The 24,627-nt window shown below is 48.3% G+C and overlaps 1 protein-coding gene across 1 annotated transcript in view; it reads left to right on the top strand.

Moving 5' to 3' along the window:
* Window positions 1-24,627, top strand: part of LOC142026387 (E3 ubiquitin-protein ligase RBBP6-like) — a 32,749-nt gene extending 8,122 nt beyond the window's left edge. Inside the window, exons 5-22 of the mRNA XM_075019345.1 lie at window positions 2,722-2,766; window positions 5,176-5,264; window positions 5,384-5,488; window positions 6,333-6,464; window positions 7,851-8,020; window positions 8,815-8,918; window positions 9,368-9,559; window positions 9,640-9,718; window positions 9,826-9,883; window positions 11,051-11,416; window positions 11,749-11,850; window positions 13,137-13,328; window positions 13,524-14,075; window positions 22,762-22,837; window positions 23,339-23,461; window positions 23,588-23,674; window positions 23,998-24,046; window positions 24,485-24,627. Of these exons, the coding sequence (XP_074875446.1) occupies window positions 2,722-2,766; window positions 5,176-5,264; window positions 5,384-5,488; window positions 6,333-6,464; window positions 7,851-8,020; window positions 8,815-8,918; window positions 9,368-9,559; window positions 9,640-9,718; window positions 9,826-9,883; window positions 11,051-11,416; window positions 11,749-11,850; window positions 13,137-13,328; window positions 13,524-14,075; window positions 22,762-22,837; window positions 23,339-23,461; window positions 23,588-23,674; window positions 23,998-24,046; window positions 24,485-24,627 (2,664 nt within the window). The remainder of the gene's footprint in view (window positions 1-2,721; window positions 2,767-5,175; window positions 5,265-5,383; window positions 5,489-6,332; window positions 6,465-7,850; window positions 8,021-8,814; window positions 8,919-9,367; window positions 9,560-9,639; window positions 9,719-9,825; window positions 9,884-11,050; window positions 11,417-11,748; window positions 11,851-13,136; window positions 13,329-13,523; window positions 14,076-22,761; window positions 22,838-23,338; window positions 23,462-23,587; window positions 23,675-23,997; window positions 24,047-24,484) is intronic.

Genomic DNA, 24,627 nt, shown 5'->3' with positions numbered 1-24,627 from the left:
GCATTTTTCTTCGGGTTAGAAAACACTGTCATTCGGCTGCTAAACTAGAGAGAAGTCACACAAGGAAATACCTGACTGGTAATGGTCTAGATCTGGATTTGCGACTTGGGTCGAAGGCTAGGTGTAACTGTGCTTTTCAAAATAGCCCTTATAATGTAAAAATTCCTATTTGTTGGTTTTTATTTTTCATCTTCAAGTATAACTGCTTTTTCTTCACTAGAATGGTGTGAGGCTTTGCACTAACCCTGGATCATTGGATCTGATCCCTTGATCAGCTGTTTGGGTAACTTAATCTAGAAATTGATGAGCTCTGGGGTTGTGTTCTGTGAAGAATACAGCCTCTGATTCTCGTGGAATGGTATACAATGAACTTAAAGTGGAAAACTTCTTGTATGTTGGTGTAAAAACACTAAGCCTAAACCTGACATCCATAATTCTATCACTGATTGGTTCAACTTCCTTTTTGGACATGAAAGGCTCTCATTGTGAGCCCAGTGACCCTAGCAGTTAATGGAAGGCATTTATGTAAACCACCTTTATAGTATTTGATCTAACTGAGATGGGGTTTTATTTCTTGGAAAGAGTTCTTTTTCTCTTTGTTTACTAGCTTGTGTATAAACACAAATCACATCTTCATCAATAAGGTTACCATTCTTTCAGCCTCGTGTGTTCCCTGGTGTCTTTGTATTACGTTTCTAAGTAGCATCTTACCATAAGCTTAGATAGATGTCTCAAAAAAATATTTTTTTTTAAGAAAGGAAAAATCCTGGAGTGGGAGGGAAGACTTAGTGTTAGTTAGAACTAATTAAAAGGAAGACAAAGCAAAACTGTTCCCTTCTTGTTTGCTCTGACTGTACCTGATGTGGGTTGTGGGTAGCCATAGGGAGGGTGGAAGCCTTGCATCTCTCTTTACAAGTCCTCTCTCTCTCTCTCTCTCTCTGTCTCACACACAGAGTAAAAGCACTGCAGCCTCAGGTGCTTCTAGTGTTGGAGGCACAGTTAGCTTTATTCTTAAAGCTAACTCAGGTCTTGGTCTAAAGTGTGTGGGGTTTTGTTTTGTTTTGTTATTTTAAATAAACGTCTTTCTGCATGTATTTCAAAGCCAAACCTGGATCTTAGTGTGGTCTGAATAAATCACTGGGAAGGCTTGCCAATTATTGTTGAACAGTAAAGCAGCAATGTTAAAATCAGTTCAGATTTTTTTTTTTTAAAGGATGCACAAAACCTTATACTTTGAATATTTCTTAATTGTCTTGCTCTTATGTTAGCTGTCATTCTACACTTCCAAATCTGTGCTGCTGTCCTACCGTTACTACTGCCAAATCAAGAAAGTGAATCCTATTTGTTTTCGTATTCCTATTTCAGTAACTGCAAGGATCTCTAGTTGGTATTAGTCCTCAGAGGCTGCAGAAATGCAGAGAGTCACGCGCATTGTTTTAGCACCGCCAAGCACAGCTGTGATCCTTCCTGGCTGAATTTTCAGTTTAACCAAGCTATTGGGTTTTAGGAAACCACTGTAATTTAAATGCAGCACTCCAGGAGTGAGATTAGCCTTTTCCTCCTATTTTCTGTGTCTTGAGGACAGCTGTTCAGTTTACGCTGTGACACTTTATTCTACATTTTTGAACAACCGAAGTCCTAATAAGCAGTGATTCAGGTGTCTTTCTGATCATGTTTTGCTAGTGTAAGCTTAACTGCTGCTTGTGGCATAATATAATTCCATATTCTGGAAAAGGAACAAGCTAAGTGTTACCCTGTTTACTTGTGGAAAACCAGCATTTCAGTATTAGTTCTCCATAAACGCTGCAGCCTATTGCAAACTAGTGGCCTGAGGGCTTCACTCCTGCAGGGTGTTCCAGGAGGTAGGTGGGAGGGAGGAGTGTGGTTGCAGTGGAGAAAAAAATTACAGGACTGTGCTCTGACTCCATGTTTTCATCATCATTAAAAATTGGGTTTGCTCTGCTAGTAAGAAGCATAATATTAAATTCTCACACCTCCGGAACTAATCTGGATAGTATGGCCTGTGGTCTAATAAAATACAAGACATCAGTATTGTCTGTTTTTGTAGGCCGCTCTGTCATGGTAAACACCTTTATTTCACTAATTTGAGCAGCCTGTTTTTTTCTAGACAAAGTGGTGGTTTACTTTCATGGCTGATGTTCTGGCTTGGTGTTTTTATTTGGGTGTTGTGGGGTATGGTGAGTTTGGCATTTTTAAACTTAGTGACGACAGGAGGGGCAGAGTTCATGGTTGAGGGCTGATACACCTGTGCTTGATTTTGCCAGGCAGCTACTGTCTTCATAAAAGCATAACTGTGTGCATTTAGAAGTGATGAGATGTTAACGGATTAATTGACAAGCTACACTGCAAATAAGTTTCCTGTAGTGATGCTTCCTTCTCAAATAAACTGAAATCCTTTTTAGCTGAAAATTGACAGATGTGAGCATTTGACAAGGGTCCCTCTCTGAGATACTGTGGAGCAGTAAGTTGATGTCGTGCGGGTTTGGTTATTTTCGTTTCTTCTCATTAACCACACAGGCACTCTTAAGGTGCCATAGGTTTGGACTTTGTTTTGAGCAAACACAAATTGCACGGGGTTGGCAGTGCCCCTGTCAGCGACACTCAGAGGATATAGTGCAGACTTTCAGACTACAGTAGACCTTAACTATTGCTATGTTTTGACTGTAGAACTTGAATATGTGTTTAATTTTTTGTGAACAGACAGATGACTCTCCTGCATCTCTTTCTCTGGCCCACCTTGCTAAGGTATAGATATATTCTTTTCAAATTCTTTAAAAAAAAAAAGTGTTTGCTTTGTTTTTTAAAATCTTATACTGTGATCTATAGCTGGATAACTGTTGTAATGGAAACAAAATTTAATTTAATTTTTATTAATTTAAAGTATTAATTTTAACTTTAAAATGGGTGTCTATTTTGGTACTAGCCTGTAAAGGCAGTTCCCACTTTGGGAAGATAGAAGGGGAGTACCTTATCAGCCTCAACGTAATGTTGCACTATTACTCATCTTCCAGACACACAGAAGCAGCATTTCAGAAGCTGTTTACCATTTCTCATATGTTTCATTGATTTTGCATTGGAAACTAACAGTTTTTCCAGAAGAATTGAATGGGCTGTAAGTTACGGGCATTTGGAGGGGGGAGTGTGCAACAGCCAAAAGAGAATCGTTTCTGTAACATGGACAATTGCATGGCTGTTTTTGAATTTCTAGCCATTAAAGTTACAGATCCATTCTTTTAATGCTGCACAGTTTCATAAATGCTAGTATATAGACAGTAGACAACATAATCTAATTTGTTGGAATGCAGACTGTGTGAAGTGTGAAAGTGTACCTGATTGTTTCTAGGAATATACCGATGTGTATGTGTGGCATATTAGCAGATGTGACCTTCTGGAACTGTTGTAATGCCATGTTTTGCTATGGACCTGCTTGCATTTTTTGCTCAACAATGTGTACCTTCCTCTGGGAAAGCACTACTGTCTGCGCTTTGTGAAAAGGCGTAGTGCTAGCCAATGAAAGAACTAGTCTTTAAAGTTACAAAGCTTAGAGAGGGCAGGGCCTAATGCAGAGGAGCTAGTTCTTTCTTCTGAAAAGGAAGGCTGGAGTTCATTTCCAAGAAAGAGGAATCTCTTCACACTGGTCACTTCTTTCCTTTCTCACTGAAGAAATTAAATTGTGTGCATCTGGGGGGGGGAAAAAAATGTTTGGAAGGTAGCCACCAAAAGAACTTGGTCTCCATTAGTGCTGTCCCTAAACATGTCCTTGGTACTGTAAACTTATGCCAAATTTTACTCTTAAAATATGAAGAAGTGTCCTTGTGGTGTACACATTTAAGCTTTTGAGAAAATTTCAGTATTTCAGAAAAATACAGGAACATAATGGAAAGCAGCTCAAACCTGTTACTTACTCTAACGTCTTTAGTGCAGACTGACTTGGCATGGAGGTGATGCGTTAAGAGTTTTCTGGTTTATTATTACTACGTATGAAATGCCATGTTTGAATTTTGGTCTATTCCTACTAATGTGTTGTGGGTTTTGGATGTGTTTTGTAAACTGTTGGGTTCAAAGAAATTAGTCAAGTATCTGTAAAGCTTTCTGTAAATGTTAATGGAAATGATTTCATAGGTGTTGCTCTGGATTATGTTACTGTGGAGAAAAAAATGGTGTCTATGAAACATCCGTTTAATAGAATGTTGAAACTAGTTGGTTGCTTTTGTGAATGAATGCATATAAAAACAGAACCATGAGTGGTTGATCTGAGTGGTTGATCTGAATGCTAGGTGCTTGCAGGTCCACATCCTTTACAGCCTCTCCCTTAGACCCTGCTTGGATCTGGACTCGTGTGAAATAAAAACATTGGAACAAATACTACTTTGAAAAAACAGCTGGCTTCAATAATTTGAAAGATCTAGTTCTGCATAAGGTTGATATTACAATTTATATGTTAAAAGGACACAGTCAACTGGAAAAAAAAATGCAGATTGTGCTTCCTGTAGTTAAATCACTTAATATGAAGAAGTTAGTAGAGGGAGAAGCATGCAGTGTGGACTGCCTCCAGCACATGATGGTCAAATTTGTAGTGACAAGAATCTTTTGTCTTGCTGAGGGATTATAAAAAGCTTGCTTGCTTTTAATGCTTCTGTGTGGGAAGCTGCATTTCAGCAAGCAAAAACAACTTCCCTGACTCTTAAGTTGTGTGTCCCTTTAATGCTGCAAAATGTAAATAAGGATACTTGCATGCATCTTTCTCAATTAAATGTACAGTGGATGTCTTCTTCAAATAGGCTGGAGCTTAAAAATCACCTTAAAAATACTGGATCGTGTAATGTTGTCTACTTATGCCTTCGGTCCACTTGGAAGACAATTGGATTGGTTACGCCAGTCTTTCTGTAAGGTACAAACAGAGCCTAAGGTTTTGAGTGCCCAAGAACGCTCTTGTCAAGTAGGTTAACACGCACACAAACACCATGTAATAACGGTGTAAGGGCTCCCCAGAACATCTTCAGGACAACGGTATTTTCTATAAGCAGCTCTTTTCATGCAACCTCAGCTAGTGTTGTGCTGCTCTTCACAGGACTGGGTGAGCGGTGTTGTCTTTGGCTGTGTGGGCTTAAACGTGTTTCTAATGTGCGTGTCAAATAATTGCCTGTTAAACAGACTGCCAATCTGGCTGAAGCCAGTGCTTCCAAAGAGGATAAAATAAAAGCTATGATGATCCAGTCCTGCCATGAATATGATCCAATCAAGTAAGTGTTGATAATGTCAGATCTGTTCTTTGAAGATTATGGAAAAAACTGTAGAGGTGTTTGGTTTAACAAGCGAGACATGTGCATACCTTGTTCTTTTATTCCCCCAAAACTTGCAGTTACATGAAGAAACCCGTGGGTCCACCTGCATCGTCATATACTTGCCATCGTTGCAGAAAACCTGGCCACTCTATGAAGAACTGCCCAAGAAATGGGATAAGATTGTGGGGGACTTCTGGTGTTACCTAGTTTTTAATTGTTTTACCCTGGCAGTTAGGTAACAAGTACATGAATACTCACGTGAAGAATTGTTTCTCTTGGGGTGAAATACAGAGCTTATATGGCAATGTTGCAAAGCCTTTCAGAATTTGAGGGAAACCTGGAATTAGAAATGTAAAATTTTCTTTTTTTCTAGGTCATGGACATGAAATGTGTCCATAGATCTTTCTCTGTGAACTTGTATGCGTGTTTTTGTACATTTCAATGTTATTGGAAATTTTTCTGGTTTTAACTCTTTTTAGTGACAGTTCATAGTTTTTAGTATTTTGTATAAAAAGAAGATGTTTCTGTTGACCCCATCTACTGAACATTTGTGTGTTTTAATCAGACAAGCCTCTGGTTGCGTCTTCATGCCGTTTAATGTTAGTCACTGAAGGTACATGCATGAGGTATGAATTTAGCCTTCATATAGAGATGGTGAACATAAGTTTCCCCAGTGAGTGATTCAGAGCACTGCATTAAGCTCTCCCTCTGCATTGCCCTTTGGAGGAGGAGGAGCGGCTTTGTGTCTCTTCTCTGAGTGGATGGTGAGCTAAGGGCTGTTTCGCCCTTAAGGAACCTGAGGGTAAGCCAAAGAATGTCGACCGAATTCAAAACACTGCTCAAGCCTTTGGAACATCCTGGCTGTATTCATTTAAGAAAAGAAGTATTTTAGTCGAGCGACCCTTACGCTAGGTAAAAGGAGAGGATTAAAGGCTCTTGCTACTTAAAATCATCATTGAAATGTCATTTTAAGTGTGGGTCTTAAGATGCGGTATGTCTGCATTTCTTGTCTCAACAGGACGAAAGTTTTGGGTCTGTGCCCAGGATGAAAAAGACCACAGGAATTCCAAGGAGCTTCTTGGTGGAGGTGAAAGATCCCAAAAGGAAGGGTGTCATGGTGACAAAAACTGGAAAATACGCAATACCACGTGTTAATGTGTAAGTATGGAATTAATTGGACCGACCAAAAAGTGAACGAGAGAAACCGTGCGTAAATGTCTGTATTGGCTTTGTGTGGCAAGTTTTTGGTAGCGGGGGTGGGGGGGAAGGTTACAGGGGTGGCTGCTGTAAGAAGCTGCTGGAAGCTTCCCCTGTGTTCAAGAGAGCCAATACCAGCCAGCTCTAAGACGGACCCGCCGCCAGCCAAGGCCGAGCCAATCCGCAATAGTGGTGACGCCTCTGTGATAACATTTTTAAGAAGGGAAAAAAAGTTGGGACAGAGGGAAAACGGCAGCCGGAGAGAGGAGTGAGAACATGTAAGAGAAACAACCCTGCAGACACCAAGGTCAGTGAAGCAGGAGGGGGAGGAGATGCTCCAGGCGCCGGAGCAGAGATTCCCCTGCAGCCTGTGGGGAAGACCATGGTGAGGCAGGCTGTCCCCCTGCAGTCCAGGGAGGTCCACGGTGGAGCGGAGGTCCACAGTAAAGCAGATGTCCACCTGCAGCCCGTGGAGGACCCCACGCCGGAGCAGGTGTGTTCCCAAAGGAGGCTGTGACCCCGTGGGAACCCCGCTCTGGAGCAGGCTCCTGGCAGGACATGCAGATCTGTGGAGAGGAGCCCACGGAGCAGGTTTTCTGGCAGGACTTGTGACCCCGTGGGGTACCCACGCTGGAGCAGTGTGCTCCTGAAGGACTGCAGCCCATGGAAGGGACCCATGCTGGAGCAGTTTGTGAAGAACTGCAGCCCATGGGAAGGACCCACGCTGGAGAAGTTCATGGAGAACTGTCTCCCGTGGGAGGGACCCTGCACTGGAGTAGGGGAAGAGTGAGGAGTCTTCCCCCTGAGGAGGAAGGAGCGGCAGAGACAAGGTGTGATGAACTGACCGTAACCCCCATTCCCTGTCCCCCTGCGCCGCTGGGGGGGGAGGGTAGGTAGAGCATTTGGGAGTAAAGCTGTGCCTGGGAAGAAGGGAGGGGTGGAGGGAAGGTGTTCTGAGATTTGGGTTTATTTCTCATTACCCTACTCTGGTTGATTTGTAATATATTGAGTTAATTTTCCCCAAGCTGAGTCTGTTTTGCCCGTGACGGTAATTGGTGAGTGATCTCTCCTGTCCTTATCTCAACCCACAAGCTCATCTGAGCTAATTTCGTTGTTGATCCACTGAATGGGAGAGGTCTGCGGTGGGAAAATTGTTCCCCCCTCCCTATTCTAGTGTGGTGGCTATAGAAAAGTAGGTTCAACTAAATGCCTATGTTTTAGGAGGCTAATGTGGAGTGAGAAGAATTCCATCTCCTGTCTTCCTTTGATAAGATCCAAAGCTTGGAAAAGTTCTCCTTTACCCATCTTTAATTTGTTTCTTTTTCCTTCCCCTTTCCCCTCCTCCAGGGAAGCTTATGCTAGAAGAGAGAAGGAAAAGCCTCCCTTTTTACCGGAGGAGCCATCCTCTTCCTCCTCAGATGATCCTATTCCAGAGGAGATTTTATGTCTCATTTGTAAGGAGATAATGACTGATGCGGCTATTATTCCCTGCTGTGGAAACAGTTATTGTGATGAATGTAAGTGTGAACTCCCATGTTTGTTAATTCAAAACAGCACATCTGCTCTTCTGAAAGCAGAAAGAGGAGATAGCGAAATTATTTTGTTACCAGTTCTATTTTATACTTAAGTATACCCTGAATAGGAAAGGGCTCTTCTCGTATAAAGGGGGAAAAAAGCCACAGAGCTTTAATAGTTAAATAAATAAATAAATAGTAAAATACATAGCTTTTTAGTTAAATTTACATGCGGAAGGACGAGTATGAGAGGAGTGGCTGATTGTGCAGGTGATTGCAGTATTGGATATTGAGTGCATTTAGTTTGCCCACAGCCCTTTCTCTCATACAAAACTATATAGCCAACTCTGGTGACTTTCGGTGGTCTGCAACAAACGGATAGTTAGCAGCATTTGATCCACATTTTCCTCCACGGGAGAGTTGGTTAAAACCTTCAGAGCGCGAACCTAGTAATGGTTTTTTGAACCTACTATTTGTTTTTCTGAGACAAGTTTTATTCGTTAACCTGGAGGGTGGGGACTTCTCACTGTACTATATAGTGGGAAAAAGACTAGCTGAAACATCAAGACACAGCCTACTCTACATCTTCAAATGTTACAACAGTGACATACCAAAACTCTAGAGTTATTTGCTGCATACTAGAAACTTTTTACGCTATTGAACCTTTATAGCTTCATGCTCTCACTTCAAGACCATATTCACCTGTTGATCATATAGGTGTTTTTATAGTTGATTAGAACCCCCAAAACTTCCTTAGTTTGGCTAAATGCTATTTTGATTATTCTAATTGTACACAGGTATTAGAACAGCCTTACTGGAATCTGAGGAGCATAGATGTCCAGAGTGTCATCAGACAGGTGTTTCGCCTGATGCTTTAGTGGCCAACAAGTGCCTACGCCGGGTAACCTGATGACTTTTACGTAAAGTGCTTGTAAGAATAGGCTCTTTGTAAAAAGCTGAAAGGGAAGGAAATATTAGTTTACATCTGCTTAAGCAAGGTTGACTTGAATAAGGCTAAATTTACCTTTCAAGTGCATTATCTGTTATCACAGAAGCTTACAACTCCTTGGAGACAATCTGGCAAATTCAGGTCATGCTTTTGTTTAAGGTGATTGCCTCGCTTTCAAATTCTGTGTTAACAGGGCAGTACTTTGAATACAGACACTCCGAGTTACCAATCACTAGTATCAGTGTTTAATGTGATGTGTTCATGTATCGGCATGTTGATTTCTTTGGGGATTGATAGCATTTACAGCTAATTACACAAGTAATTTTACTCTGTGGAGGCTTTTGTTCGTATATCTGCTGAAGTTTCATATTACCTTTGCGTAAATGTTTTTCTGCCTCTAGGCTGTGAGCAACTTCAAAAGTGGAGCCGGTTACAGAAGAAGGCACCGTCAGCAGATGTGGCACCACCAGCAGCAGCAGCTGCCACTGCCACCACCCCCACTCGTGACTCTTACACCTCCTGCTGCTCTGGTGACTGCTGCTGAACATTCTACATATTCGTCTCTGTCAGTCAGCAGTTTGTTGGAAGAGAAGGTAAGCTTTGTTTCAACATTTGCAGCGATTCTTGTATTTTAGTAGAGCTTGTTTTCCAACTGTCTGCATTTATTCACAAGGGCTGTCAGACCCCTGTACTAAGACAACCAGCATTACCAAGTCGTCTGGGCCCCCGAGGACAATCAACACGCACCACTGGTAAGGAACTGTAACTTTTAATTTTTCTAAAAAGAATTTCTGTTAAAAAATGATCTTCAGATACACTGAATGGGATTTTTTGCTTTTTCCTCTCTCCACTCCAAAAGGTCATCCAGCGAGAGCCAGTACAATTTGCTCAGCAGGTGGCAGACCAGGCTGGGAACTGTAAGTGTTCTGCAGAAATTCAATGTATTAATACTGGTAACCTGTTAAATGAGGCTGTAACACATAAATTCTACAACAGCTGATTTATGATGAAGTAAGTGTGCACAGATAGTTGTGTAGAATACAAGTGGTCATTAATTTTTAAATGGCCTAATTTGAATTGGCTTTAACAAAGGGGTATGTGCTCGCAGTAAGATTATTTACAATAGAAGTCCAGTGCATAATTGAAAAGAGGACTCTGAAAAATGCACGCTTTCTGAGGAAACCATAAGTGCATCTAAAAATCAAATCTAATTAAAGGATCAGGTGGAAAGCCACCCTTTTGCTCACTGGCTGTATAAGGCTGAAGAAATTGATTTCCCAATAGAAACCAGCCTCCAGCATTCTTTTTTGAACAACTTAGTTGATTCTGATTGAGCAAATCATTGGAAAAGTCAAGGCTGTTATTTTAGGACAATTCTGAGTTTCTTCAATTTAGTCGTCTCAGATAGCCAAGCTGCTTTCTCTCCGTTGGAAAGAGAAGAGTCTGTTTTATCTCTTATTGCTGTGCCAAGTCAGTCCTTCATTTTTTTATATGCTTGATGTTAGATCGACTGTAAGGGTGCACTGTGTTTATAAAATCTCAAAGATAAATCCAAACAAAAATGGGGATCCACCCCACAGATGATTTAAAATCTCAGATTCAGTAAGCAAGAAAATAACAATGCAGGGACAAGAACAGGCCAAGTACATCATCATGAGGCGACAGCACAGGAAGCGTATGTGGAAGAGGTTAAAAGAAGTTTGAGAGAAGATGAGTTAATATTTGTGCAGGACTTTGAAGGTTAGAAGTGCGAAATATTAAGTGTCTCCAGGAGTAGCAGAGGAGCGGTGGGCACATGGCACGTGGGAGATGGGAGTCTCTGTTAAGCGTGGGCAGCCTCCACTTGCAGCTGCAAAGCTGAGTGTCAGGAGAGAAGACCGAGGGGAGTGTTGGGGGTGAGGATGTGGAAGGCAAGTATGAGGATCAAGAAATGAGTGTAATCTCACATGAACGGAAAGCAGGGAGAAAAATGCTTAAGTTGAGAACAAGAAGTGCTCCCCACCATGCTCCCGCTTCCTTCGCTTTCCTCTTTAAAATCCGACAGAGTGTAACAAACAGTGACACATGGTTTTGGGTTTCTTTAGAGGTCCAAATCGAGGACGCCTGCACAGCGAGTGTACCCAAAGGACTCAGGCCCCAGCACTACCAGAATCAACACCAGTCTTTGTGCCTGTGCCTCCAGCTCCCTTGTATCCTCCAGCACGCCACGCACTTCCTCTTCCACTGGGGGTACCACCACCACCGTTTCCTCCTCAGTTTCCACCTGGCCAGCCTCCATCTGCTGGGTGCGCTGTCCCCCCTCCAGGATATCCCCCAGCTCCCGCAAACACGTCATCAGCTTGGGTTCCAAGAGCAGTACCCATGTCTCCTTCACCTACCATCCCGAGGACTCAAGCATCTCCTTTCTCTAGGGAGGAGTTTTACAGAGAACAACGGAGTCTTAAAGAGGAGTAAGTATTTGGCTCAGTGAAGCTGTGTTGTTCTTCATTTTTGTATTTTGATCACATAATGAGCTGCAGTTACACTCAAGTGCACCTGACGTAAGCAAAAATGACAGTGTTTTTTCCAGTATACTTTTGTGTTGCAGATGGTAAACATGCAAAACTAAACCAAGACAAATGTAATTCTAAAACTTCCCCTAAAACTTGTAGGAACGCTGAACTGTTTTTGCTGAAATGGGATGTTCCCCTGTTGCATTTGCATGCAGTCTATATTTTCTCATATTGGCCATGTTTTGTCTCTTGGTGCCTTTTTGTAATAAAGGTCAAACTTATTTTAACAGGGAAAAGAAAAAGTCCAAACTTGATGAGTTTACCAGTGATTTTGCTAAGGAATTGATGGAATGTAAAAAGATTCCAGAGGAGCGTAGGCATTCGTTTTCCAGGTAACTGGTTTACATGTCTGTAATGGAGCAGCAGGTTGTCTGGAAGAATCAGGGGGAGTTCCACTGCACCCCTCTCTCATTGGATGGATTGGATGATTCAAGGGATTAGCAGGGATAGGAGTTTCATAGGTAGGTTACTGGCTCAAATATGGCAGAGATTACAGTTGACTGATGGTGATAATGGGGCAGCAGTTGTTAAGGAACAGGGGTCTCTTTCCCTGAAGCTTCTCTGCAATGACATCCTTCACCTCCTGAGAGCCGTGAGGAGGCTAGGAACTGAATAGGTGTAGTAGCCGGATTTTCTGCATCTCCCTGTTCTGATTGTAACCATTACCTCAAAGCACATCGGAGGAGATATGTGAGAGAAATTGTCTTCCTCTTTTGTCTCTCTCCTGTAGGTACACGGAGAGATTTTAAGCTGGACTGCAGACTGGTGGCTTTCACTAGAATTTTGTTGACATTGTTAAATGAAAAACAAGAAAAACTTGTGAAGAAAAAACGCAGGGCAGCTGATGTTTTCTATCCCCCCAAATCACTTGGGCAGGAGTCTGCATAGCTGTCTCTTAGTAATGCTGTCAGTATCCTTCCTAGAGTAATGGCATTGAGTCATATTACTCGAGGCTGAGTTTAGAAGCATTTAGATACGACTCTTTCTTGAAGCGCTGTCACTATCCTTGGTTAGAGCTAGAGGTATGTGCAAGATTTTGCTAGGACATTGGGCGAGAAGTGTTGATTGTAAGACTGCAGTGCAAGTATTTTGCATCCTGTACAAATTGCCAAAGAAGTAGTGAAGTTAAAGAGACTAAGCTGGCATTTTAAAATTGAGCTTTACTGTCTTCAGGCCAAATCGTGTTTTCCTGATGTTTGATACTGCACTGTAGCCATTAAGACTTGCTCTTTTTGCATCTTACTGCAACAAAAATGATTTGCGCTGCATGTCGTTGCAGAGTAGTGAAAAAATGGGTGCGTTCACATAGCAGTAGAGGCCACTATACACCACCTTAAATCAGCCGATAGGTATGGTAGTTCGCGTGGTAGAAGTGAGTGGAAACAGACTTAGCCTTCCTGTATGTTTTTCCATTAACAAAGCAACAGCTGTTCTGTCTTGTGAGCCGAAACTTGTACATGTTATTAAGTTCTTCAGTTGGCAGTAGCATTATGTCAGCAGCTGAAAGAACATAAGTGTATGGAGAGTCAAAAACCCCAAAGCAAATCTGGAAGGAAAAAACTGGGGAGAGTGACTGTTTTGAATTAACTTCGTGTGTGTGTGTTGTGTTTTTTTTAAGGTCCAAGCCTCCTTCTAGTGCTTCATCTTACTCTAGAAGTTTCTATACCTACTCCAAGTCAAGATCAGCTTCTTCCCCCTCTCGCTCCCACTCTCGATCATTTTGTCGCTCCCATTTGCATTCCTACTCGCGATCGCGGCTGTATCCAAGAAGAGGCGAAGGGAAGAGTCGTAACTATTGTTCTAGGTCAAGGTCAGCTGGTAATAGAGCTGGAAATTACCCTGGAAAATCTTCTGGAAGAGCACACCATGTCGTCAAAGATCCTACCAAATCAAAAGAGAAGGAAGTGGAATATCCACAGGGAGATGGCAAAGGAAATAAACATCAAAAACACCAGAAGAGAAGAAAAGGAGATGAGAACGAAGGATTTCCTTCATTTCGTGAAAGATGTCCTGGAATGGAACCTCCTGCGAAAAAAGTGAAGGAGGAGCTTCCCAAGACAGGCGGCATTGAAACATCTTCCTCTCCAAAGGGTGAGAAGGTTCTTGGTACCCCACAGAAAGTTCACCCAAAAGTGACAAAAGATCACCCAGAAACCAGACCAGCCGAGGAGGAAAAGGCAAAGAAAGACCACAATGAAAATGACAGTGAGAGTAATGTATCTGCAAAAGATGAGGGAGCTGCAGGAAAAAGTCCAAAAGACCCCAAAGAAAAGTCTGCTGATAAGGTGAAAGAGGATACAGCAGCACCTGCTGCAGTTGACCAGCCTGAAGCAAGCAGAAGTCAAAGCCGTCCCAGTGTTAGCTGTAGTCAAAGCCCTTCTGAGAGTCAGCCTCGAAGCCACAGCAGCAGTGCCAGCTCGGGAGAGAGTCAAGACAGCAAGAAAAAGAAAAAGGAGAAGCAGCAGCACAAGAAGCATAAGAAGCACAAGAAGCATAAGAAACACAGGAAGCATAAGAAACACATTGGAAGCGAAACGGAATTGGAGAAGAGCCAAAAGCACAAACACAAGAAGGAAAAATCGAAGGAAAGCAAAGATAAAGATAAGCAAAACATGAAATCTGTCACTACATAGAATGACGGATATTAAAAAAATGACTTAATTCCTAAGTCATCTGTATTAGATTTTGATAAAATGTAAATGAATTCAAGCGTTGCAAATAGTGACATGGAAGACCCTGTGCTGCACTTAAAATATTGCTGCTTGATTATTTGATTTTTACATCAGAGCTTTATAAAAGTGAACATTTTGTAGAGAATTGTGAGTTGTGGCCATGTATCATGAAAGGTTTTGCTGGGGCATGTTATTTTTAACCATTGTTGATTAGTTTGGGTGGGGTATACTGCAAAAATTTTCACAGCTGAATTTTGTTTTAATTGCCTGGCAGAAGAAGGTGGTACCTGTTATAAAATAGCAGCAGCAAAATGCTTTGCAGAATCCATTACAGCCCTGTTATGTCACTTCTTGGTTATAATAAATTTTCAGTAAACTATCCAACGTGATGAGATTTCCAGTGATAGCTGAACATGAGCAGAGAAGAGACTAGTGACAGAAAAAAGGTACCAGTAGAAGCTTGCTGGTAGCTAACATGTACGAAAAATAACCATATCAAGGGGTTTCATTTGGAAAAGACAGGTAGGACTTTAAATCTTTTGAACTGATGCAATGTGGGGAGGTGCTGCCAAGAGGTATGTTTTTTTCCTGTGCCAAGCGGCCTTGTTTTTCTATTGTAAAAGGTAGGATGTGGCCCCAAACATAGAGCCACTCTTCACAGCTGGTCCTGACAATTTTAGAATAACGTTCAATAAGAAGCTGCCACATTTCAACCTTGTTCCAGTTTGTTTGGAAAGCTGTTGTCATTTGCCAGCAGACATTTACACATAGACTTTAGGATGCCCTGTAATCTGTATTTCCTCTCATAAGAATGCTGATCACCAAGGTGTTTGTGTTCCTTAAATAGAAGCTTTATTAGGAGTATTTTCATATGGTGGTGCCATGATACAGAGCTAACCCTTCCAATAAACGTGGGGTTCAGCAGATGAGTTTGGCAGAAGAAGAAAGCCCACTAGAAAGGCAGGCTTCTGCTTTAAGCTTCTTTGAACAATGACAGGAAATCTAGAAAATGGTTCGGGTGTGACGTCACGTTGGGGGGTCTGATGCCCTAGCGGGGCTGTGGTTCAGGAGGGGGGAGCCGGGGGGTGTGTGTGTGACGCAGGGGGGTCCCCGACTTTTGGTTCCCCCTCGTGACCCCCCCACCCGGACATGCGGGTTCCCCCCTGCCCCCTGCGTGCAGTGGGCGTGGCCTCGCCAGGCCCCGCCCCAAGCCCCCCGCCCCGCCTCCATCGCCCCAACAGACCCCGCGGCCCCACAGAGAGTGGAGGTTAACCCCACCCTATGGATCTCCGCCACCCCCCCCCGGACGCTATGGACTCTTCCCTGGCCCTATAGAACCCCCCTGGCCCTATAGACCCTGCCCTGATGCCCAGCCTTACAGACCGCCCCCAGACCCTCCATACTCTTCCCTGACACACACCCCCAGACCCTATAGACTCTCTTTGGATCCTATAGAACACTCCCTTTCCCCCCTGGACCCTGTAGATTCTGCCCCCCCAACCTTATAGTTCCCTCCTTTCACCGAACCCAGCCCCTGTAGATTCCCCCAGACCCCATGGAACCCACTCCCCCTCCAAGCCCTAAAGATTTCTTCTGGAAGCTATATACACACACACCCCCTCCCCCAGGACCCTATGGATCCCTGCCTCTCTCTAAGCCTGGACCATCTAGATCCCCTGGACTGCCTGGATCCCTCTGTTATTCCCTGCCCTGGGCCATATAGATCCCTCTGGACCCTATAGATCCCCCTGTCACAGGAGGACCCAGTCATCTGGACATGCAGGCAGCCCCAGGTGTCCAGGTAGTGGACCAGGGTGTCCAGGGGTAGATGCCCCCCCGACCCAGATGCCCTGTAACTCCCCTCAGCCCCATATAAACCCCATAGTTCCTCTCCCCCCAGGTCATATAGACCTTATAGGCCACTCTTTCCATCCCTATAGGCCCTCCCTACAGTTCTATAGACTCCCCAGCCCCATATGGACCATATAACCCCCCCGCGGCCATATAGACCCTAAAACACCCCCCCCCCATGTAGATCATCCCAGCCCCATAAAACCCCCACAACTGAACCTCCAACCCCATACAGCCCCCCCAACCCCATATAGAACACCCATCTCCATAGAGACCCTCTACCCTCAGCCCCTCCCACATCTTTTTCGTTCCTTCACCCCAGCCGGCAACTCAGCACCGCGCAGCCGCTCGCTCGCTTCCCCCCCACACAGTGGGATGGGGGAGAGAATTGGGGGAAAAAAAGTCAAACTTGTGGGTTGAGATAAGAACAGTTTAACAGGACAGAAAGGAAGAAACTAATAATGATAGTAATAACAATACTAAAATGAAAATAGTAATAATAAAAGGATTGGAATATACAAGTGATGCACAATGCAATTGCTCACCACCCACCAACCGATGCCCAGTTGGTCCCCGAGCGGTGATTCCCCCCCACAACCACTCCCTGCAGTTTACATACTAGGCATGACATCATAGGGTATGGAATACCCCGTTGGCCAGTTTGCGTCAGCTGCCCTGACTGTGTCCCTTCCCAACTCCTTGTGCCCCTCCAGCACAACACTAGCTGAGGTTGCATGAAAAAGAGCTGCTTATAGAAAATACCGTTGTCCTGAAGATGTTCTGGGGAGCCCTTACACCGCTATTACATGGTGTTTGTGTGCGTGTTAACCTACTTGACAAGAGCGTTCTTGGGCACTCAAAACCTTAGGCTCTGTTTGTACCTTACAGAAAGACTGGCGTAACCAATCCAGTTGTCTTCCAAGTGGACCGCAGGCATATGTAGACAACATTACACGATCCAGTATTTTTAAGGTGATTTTTAAGCTCCAGCCTATTTGAAGAAGACATCCACTGTACATTTAATCGAGAAAGATGCATGCAAGTATCCTTATTTACATTTTGCAGCATTAAAGGGACACACAACTTAAGAGTCAGGGAAGTTGCTTTTGCTTGCTGAAATGCAGCTTCCCACACAGAAGCATTAAAAGCAAGCAAGCTTTTAATAATCCCTCAGCAAGACAAAAGATTCTTGTCACTACAAGTTTGACCATCATGTGCTGGAGGCAGTCCACACTGCACATTTCCCCCTCTACTAACTTCTTCATATTAAGTGATTTAACTACAGGAAGCACGACCTGCATTTTTTTTCCAGTTGACTGTGTCCTTGTAACATATAAATTGTAATATCAACCTTATGCAGAACTAGATCTTTCAAATTATTGAAGCCAGCTGTTTTTTCAAAGTAGTATTTGTTCCAATGTTTTTATTTCACACGAGTCCAGATCCAAGCAGGGTCTAAGGGAGAGGCTGTAAAGGATGTGGACCTTCAAGCACCTAGCATTCAGATCAACCACTCATGGTTTTGTTTTTATATGCGGTCATTCCCAAAAGCATGCAGCTACTTTCAACATTCTCTTAAATGGATGTTTCATGGATACCGTTTTTTCCTCCACAGTAACGTAATCCAGGTCAACATCTATGAACCCAGGCGTCCAGGGGAGGACCCAGGCGTCCGGGGATGCAGGCAGCAGGAGGACCCATTCATCTGGACATGCAGGCAGCCCCAGGTGTCCGGGTAGTGGACCAGGGTGTCCAGGGGTGCAGGCAGCCCCAGATGTCTCAGCACAGAGGCAGCAGGCAGCCCCAGGCAGCCCCTTCCCGCAGTCCTGTGGACTCCTCAGCCCCATATAGACCATATACTACCCCCTCTGGCGCCATATACACCCTAAAACACCCATATAGATCATCCCAGCCCCATATAGACCATATACTACCCCCTCCGGCACCATATAGACCCTAAAACACCTATATAGATCATCCCAGCCCCATATAGACCATATACTACCCCCTCCGGTGCCATATAGACCCTAAAACACCCCCCCCACCACCTATGTATATCATCCCAGCCCCATAATACCCCCACGACCGCCCCTCCAAACCCCGTACAGCCTCCCCAACCCCATAGAGAACACCCACCTCTAGAAGAGAATTGGGGGAAAAAAAGTCAAACTCATGGGTTGAGACAGGAACAGTTTAATAGGACAGAAAGGAAGAGACTAATAATGACAGTAACAACAATACTAAAATGACGATAATAATAATAATAATAAAAGGATTGGAATATACAAGTGATGCATGCTTGGGTCCCCTCCCAGACTCCTGGGTCCCCTACCAGCTCCCCGAAGAGGAGGCGACCGATGGTGCTGCAGGTGTAGAAGGGGAAAACCTCAAAGGGGCCCAGGGGGGCCTCTGAGAGACTGAAAGAGTTAATGTCTCAAACACTGCGGGGGGGCAAGTTCTGCTCAACTGAGACTCCCCACAAGAAGGAACCCCAGGGCAAAAGCAGCGGATCAGCACCCATCAGCAACAGGAGGGGGGTGCCGGAGGGTGCACAGCTCCCTGTTCGGATGTGCTGCTCCGGTACACTGAGCAGCACAGCTCACCCTGCATGGCCAAAGACCGCGTCTGCAGGGAGGGGGAGGTTATTCCCCAAAGGACCCCCAAGCCCAAAAGCTCACAGACTGATCAGGACACCTAATGAGTTCGAGTGCCCGCCCGAAGGAGGGCCAAGGATGAGCACACAAACTGAAGCCCCACGTCGTGCGCAAGCCCACCGGGACTGGAGCCCTCGGCTGACTGGCCCAACGCTGGACCCAGGACCGGTGAAATCTTTCTCTCTCTGTCTTGTTCTCTCTTTCCTTTTGCTTTCCCACAATCCCTACGCCTCATCCCTTTAGGCATGACCTACGCTGACCAAGTCTGGGACTAGGAGTGGATTCAGCCGCCCCCAGGCTCCTCTCGGAGAAGGAGCCTAGAAAGCAAGGGGGTCTGCTCTGAACCTCCTGACCCAACGGGAGGGATCTCCTTCTGCCCTGAAGTGATGGACATGGTCACCACAGGTGACACGGGGCCCCGAGGTAGCTCCGCGCCAACTCCTGTTGTGAGAAAGCCCACCGCCTCCTCTTATACCTCCCAAGTTCAGTTTCACCTTAATTTAGCCTGAGGGAATGCCGAATTCAACAGGACTCCCTGGGCTGTCCAGCCCAGGTCGTGACAGGGACCCGCCGTGGGAACACAGCTCCTGCGGGGGGGTGGGGGGGGTGTCAGAAGGGGGTTTTGGGGGCACAGGGGGGTATTGGGAGACCCCAAGGGAGTACTGGGGTACCTTAAGGGGGCTTGGGGTGTCCTAAGGGGATACAGGGGGTCCAAGGGGGTATTGGGGGGCCCTAAGTGAGGCTTGGGGGGGGATGGTCCCAGGCAGGTTCAGGGGGTCTCCAAGGGAGTATTGGGGTGTCCCAGGGGGATAGAGGGGATCCCTAAGGGTTCCAGGACCCCCCCCATGTGAGAGCATAGTTTTGGGGGGAGTGTTGGTGTCTCCAGGGGGGTACTGGGGGGCCCTAGGCAGGGGTTTGGGGACCCTGAAGGGGTTTTGGGGTGGCCCAGAGGAATATAGGGGACGTTAAGAGGGTATTGAGGTGTCCCAGGGGCTTTTATATAAGGGGCTTTTAAGGGGGGTTTGGTGTCCCCATGGGTGGCATTGGGGGTCCTAAGAGGGTTTTAGGGAGCCTAAGGGGGTTTGGGGTCCCTAGGAGGGTATGAGGGTCCCAAGATGGTATTGGGGTGCCTAGAGAGGATATTGGGATGTGCTAGGGTGGGGCACTAAGGGAGCTTTGGGGGTCCCTAAGGGGATATTGGGGATATTGGGGGACTCCAAGGGAATGCTGGGGGGTCCTGAGGGGATATTGGGGTTCCTTAAGAGGGTTTTGGGGCACCCGAGGGGGATGGGAGGGGCTCTAAGGGTGATTTCGGGGTCCCTAAGGGGATGGGGGGGTCGGGGTCCCAGGGCAGGTTTAGGGGTGCCTGGGGGGCATCAGGGTCCTGGGCTCCCCAAGGGGTAAGTTGTGGTTTGTGGGAGCGGTTCCAGGGGCAGGTTTGGGGGTTCGGGTGGGGGGTGTCAGTTTTGGGGTGCCCCCCCAGGCACACGCACAGGATGGCCATGCCGGCAGGTGAGGCGGCGGAGGTGCAGCGCCCCGCAGGCCCCTGCCCTCCCCACCCTTTACCAGCGGCAGCAGCGCGACTGCCATTCCTGGGGGGGGGCAACATGGGGTGCACCCCGGAGGAGTGCCTATATTAGAGGGGGGACCCAGAAAGCCACACCCTTGAAGCCACGCCCCCTAGCCACACCCTCCATCACCCCCTCAGTATCCCCATCCCCCCCAAACTGCACCCCCAAGGGAAGGGTGCCCCAACCCCCACCCTGCACCCATGGGACCCTCCTAGAGCCCTCTCAGCACCCGTGGGAGCCCCCCCTGCGCCCTGGGGACCCCCCTCCAGCTCCCATGGGACCCGCTCAGCACCCATGGCACCACCCCAGGCCCCCTTCCTGGCACGTATGGTCCCCCCCAGCACCCATAGGACCCCCTGATGTCCCCCCAGCACCCATGGCCCCCCTGCCAGACCCACCCCAGCAGCAGCAGCAGCAAACCCCCATTTATTGGGGTGCCTGCAGTGGGTGGGGGTGTCCCTCAGACCACCCCCACCTCCAGCCCCTGCCGGCACCGGGCCAGCTGCAGGTCCTCGGGCTTGAGGGTGACGCGGCGGGCGTGCAGGGAGCAGAGGTGGGCATCCTCCAGCACCCATGGGACCCCCCCCGATGACCCCCAGCACCCATGGGACCCCCCCCGCAGCACCCACGTCCTGCAGGGCCACCAGTGCCATGCGCTGCCACCAAGAGCCCACCCCCCCGAGAGAAGAGCAAGCTGATCTCCCACACCTGGGGACACTGGGGGGGACACCATGGGGACAGCATGGGCACGAGGACACCCCGGGGACACCCTACCCCAGGGCAAGGGACACCCTGGGGCATGGGGACATGGGGGACACCACCCTGGGGATGGGGACATGGGGGACACCACGCTGGGGACACCACCCTGGGGATGGGGACATGGGGGACAGCACCCTGGGGACGGGGAGATGGGGGACACCACCCTGGAGATGGGGACATGGGGGACACCACTCTGGGGACAGCACCCTGGGGACGGGGACATGGGGGACACCACCCTGGGGACAGCACCCTGGGGATGGGGACAGGGGGACAGCACCCTGGGGATGGGGGACACCACCCTGGGGACACCACCCTGGGGACGGGGAGATGGGGGACACCACCCTGGGGACGGGGACATGGGGACACTGCCAACCTGGGGACAGCACCCCGGGGACAGGGACAGGGGGACAGGCCCACCCTGGAGATGGGGACACGGGGGACACCTTGCCCTGCGGACAATGCCGGCGTGGGGACGCTGTGGCTGTGGGGACATGGGGACAGTGCCACCATGGCGGGAGGGGCACAGGGGACACCACGTCCTGGGGGACACCGTCGGGGGGCAGGAGGGGACCCAAGGACATTTGGGGGGGACAAGGACACCGTGTCATGGCGGGAGGGGAGGGGACCTGCGTCATGGCGGGGAATGAGGACACTGGGGGCTGTGACGGTGCTGGGGACATGGGGGTCCCACTGGGGGGGGATGCTGGGGATGGCAGGGGCCCGAGAGGCTTTCGGGGGTCCTGGGCCGGGGGGACAGGGAACAGGCCAGAGAGATGATGGGAAAAAAGAGAGGGGTGCCGATCAGGACAAAGCGGTGGAGAAGGGCAAAGCTGCGACGGCCTGCAGGACAGAGAGAGACGGCAAGACCGAGGGACGGGGAGCAGGAAAGAGGGAAAAGACGAGGCAAGTCCAGGGAGAGGTGGGGTGGCAGAGGAAGAGAGAGCCTTGGAGGAGAGGGAAAGGGGGGTCAGGGAGCAGAGCCCCGTCCCAGAGAGGAGGAGAGGTCCAGGTGTGAGGGTCGAGCCCCGAGGGACTGTCCTGAGAGCCTGGACAGCGCCCCGAGAGACCCAACATGGACGTCGCGGGGAGGGGCCCGGCGTCCCTTCTCCTGACTGACGGGGGTCTCGGCCACTCCTGGAACAGGGGCGGGAGAAGCTTCCAGAAGGCCGGGACCTGGGGCCGACAAACAGGGGCAGGCAGGAGTGAGAAAAACCCTGTCTCCCTCCCTCCCTCCCGACACCGAATTCCGACGCTGGAGCCGGGGCTGGTGAGCTCTCTCCACCCCCCACCCCCCACCCCCCTTTCTCTTCAAGTTGTTAAGGCAAGGCCTTAACCTTGGTTTCCCAGAGAGCCACATAGCTTCTTCGGGAGAAGCTAGACCTGTGAGGGGGCCCATGGTTACAGAAGAGTCCTTCTAGAGACTTCTCCCGTCAAAGCTGGTGTCTCTGTGTGGACCTTGAGTGTCATCTCACCTTAATCCACACTGAGGGGTTTTGCAGATCTCGGTCTCTTCCCCCCTCCCCACAGGTGGGACGTGACAACCGGGGAGCAAAAAAACTTAGGCGGAGGGAAAGGGGACGGGGCAGGGAGGGACTGGGACACAGAAGAGGGCTGACGTGACCCCAAGGGCCCAGGACTCGCCGGAGGTCCTGCTCTCTGCCCTGCCAGGCAAAGTTTAGAGTTCAGGCACTTCTTTCCCTCATCTGTCTGTCCTTTCCTCCCTTCCTCTTCTGTAGCTCCACTCGCTCGACTGTCCTCCACCTAAGAGAACACGCTGGTGCCTTGCAGCTCTTACAGCGCGAGGCTTCCGAGGTACACAGCCCTGCACGTGCGCACACACGCTCTACGTGGCCGTGCTGTGATTCTCCTTCCTTCCGTGGGCAGGGAGCGGGACAGAGAGGTGTGGAGAAGGAAAAAAACAGCACGGGGCTCTAGGACAGAGAGAGAGGAATTGGAAAATACAGGCAGGGAGTCAGAGGAAGAAAGAGGAGGGAGGCAATAGCGATGGACTAAAGGCAGAGAGGGAGGAATAACAAATGGGGGCAGGGGGCTGGACAGAGACCAAAACTAGCAGTTCTGGGCAGCTGCCCCCATTTCTTGAGCACTCCCCAGGAGCCTCGAGAAAAGTGCTGCCTGCAAAAGCCCTGCCTTGGGCCCAATCCTGCGCCCTGATGTTGGTGACAGTCACCACCTTGCAGAGTGTTCAGGACGGGGGAAGAAAAGGCCAGCTGGGGGCAAAAAGCTTACCCAGCTGGTTTTTTGTTTGTTTGCTTGTTGGTTTTGCTTTAAAAAAACCCTGTTTCCGCTCTAAAGACCACCTGCAAGGCAGAAGGAACCAGGCGTACCACCTTGGACACATTTAAGGCCCAAACCCACTCAACAGCCACACAAACCACCGCTCGCTCACGCTGCACACGCTCCACCACCTGCCTGCAGGTACAGGCAGCCGCCCTTGTTTCTTGAGTGCTCCCCAGGAGTGGCACCACCAGGTACCTCAAAAAACCATGCTGCCTGCAAAAACTTGAGCACAGCTTAATTCTGGGCAGTTTTTCCTCTTTTTAGGCCTGCTGGCTAAAGACTCGTCTGTCAAGCGGTGGCTCAGGACCACGCCAGGGCCGGCGGCACTGCTTTCTGAATCCTGTGGCAGCGGTAGGCAGAGGGACAGGTTGTCAACTCCCAGGGCCGGGTCTGCGTGCAGGGTGTCAGGGTCAGCCCTGCCTGGTTTTTCCCAGTGAAGCCCTGCTGCCGGCTGCCCTGGGCTTCCCCCGTTCTCTCCAGCTCTGCTTTCTGCCAGCGCGGGATGCGTGACAGAATGGCTTGCCCACTCCCCCCAGCCAGTCCTGACCCATGTCTGCAGCTCGTACGCGGTGTCCACGTCACACAGCTGATTTGGGGGTGGCAGGTCTCTCTTGTGGCACCCTGGGGATGGGGCAAAGCACACCCTCATTGCTACCTTTTGATCTTGTCCGCAGGGAGAGCAAGAGGAGACGTACTGTCTGCTGGAGAGCGTCCTGCACGGAGGTGACAGCCAATTGCCCGTGACAGCAACGCTGGGACCTGCCTGACAGCAAAGGTGCCCGGTGGCCGCAGAGCAGCCCAGGTGAGCTGGTTCTCTTGGAAGCCACCAAAGCAGCCTTCCTCCACCCCTGGTTTTGGTGAGATACAGAGCAGCACAGGGATGTTTCTCAGGCATCCAGGCCTGAGGAGGGCTTGCCAGTGCCCCCATGAGAGATCCTCCTCCCAGGAAGCACCTCCTCCTAGAGCAAAGGCTCTATCCGGCCTGGGTACGGGTGCCCCGCGCGGTGTCTCAGGGAGGACGGGGTCATCTGCCTGGTGGCTCTGAGACAGAAATGGTGAGCTGAAACCCCGTGGTCATGGCTGGCCGGTTCAAAGTCTCCGAGTGCCTCAGCCTTTCTCCCCGAGAGTGTTTAAGCCAGGCACTTTTTCCGGGTGTGACAGATGATGTCAAGATGGATGCTGGCAACATCCCGGTGGCTGTGTCCCACTCCCACTTCAGAGTTGTGATGTCTGAAATCTGGGGCCACCTGAAGGGCCTGGCAGAGATTTCCAGGGAGTTTGTGTTCAATTTTTTGCTCTCTTAG

This window comes from Buteo buteo, chromosome 33 (genome assembly GCF_964188355.1).
Source record: "Buteo buteo chromosome 33, bButBut1.hap1.1, whole genome shotgun sequence".
NCBI classification, from domain to species: domain Eukaryota; kingdom Metazoa; phylum Chordata; class Aves; order Accipitriformes; family Accipitridae; genus Buteo; species Buteo buteo.
Note: the sequence above shows the minus strand (reverse complement) of the source record. Positions and strands in the feature narration are given on the sequence as shown.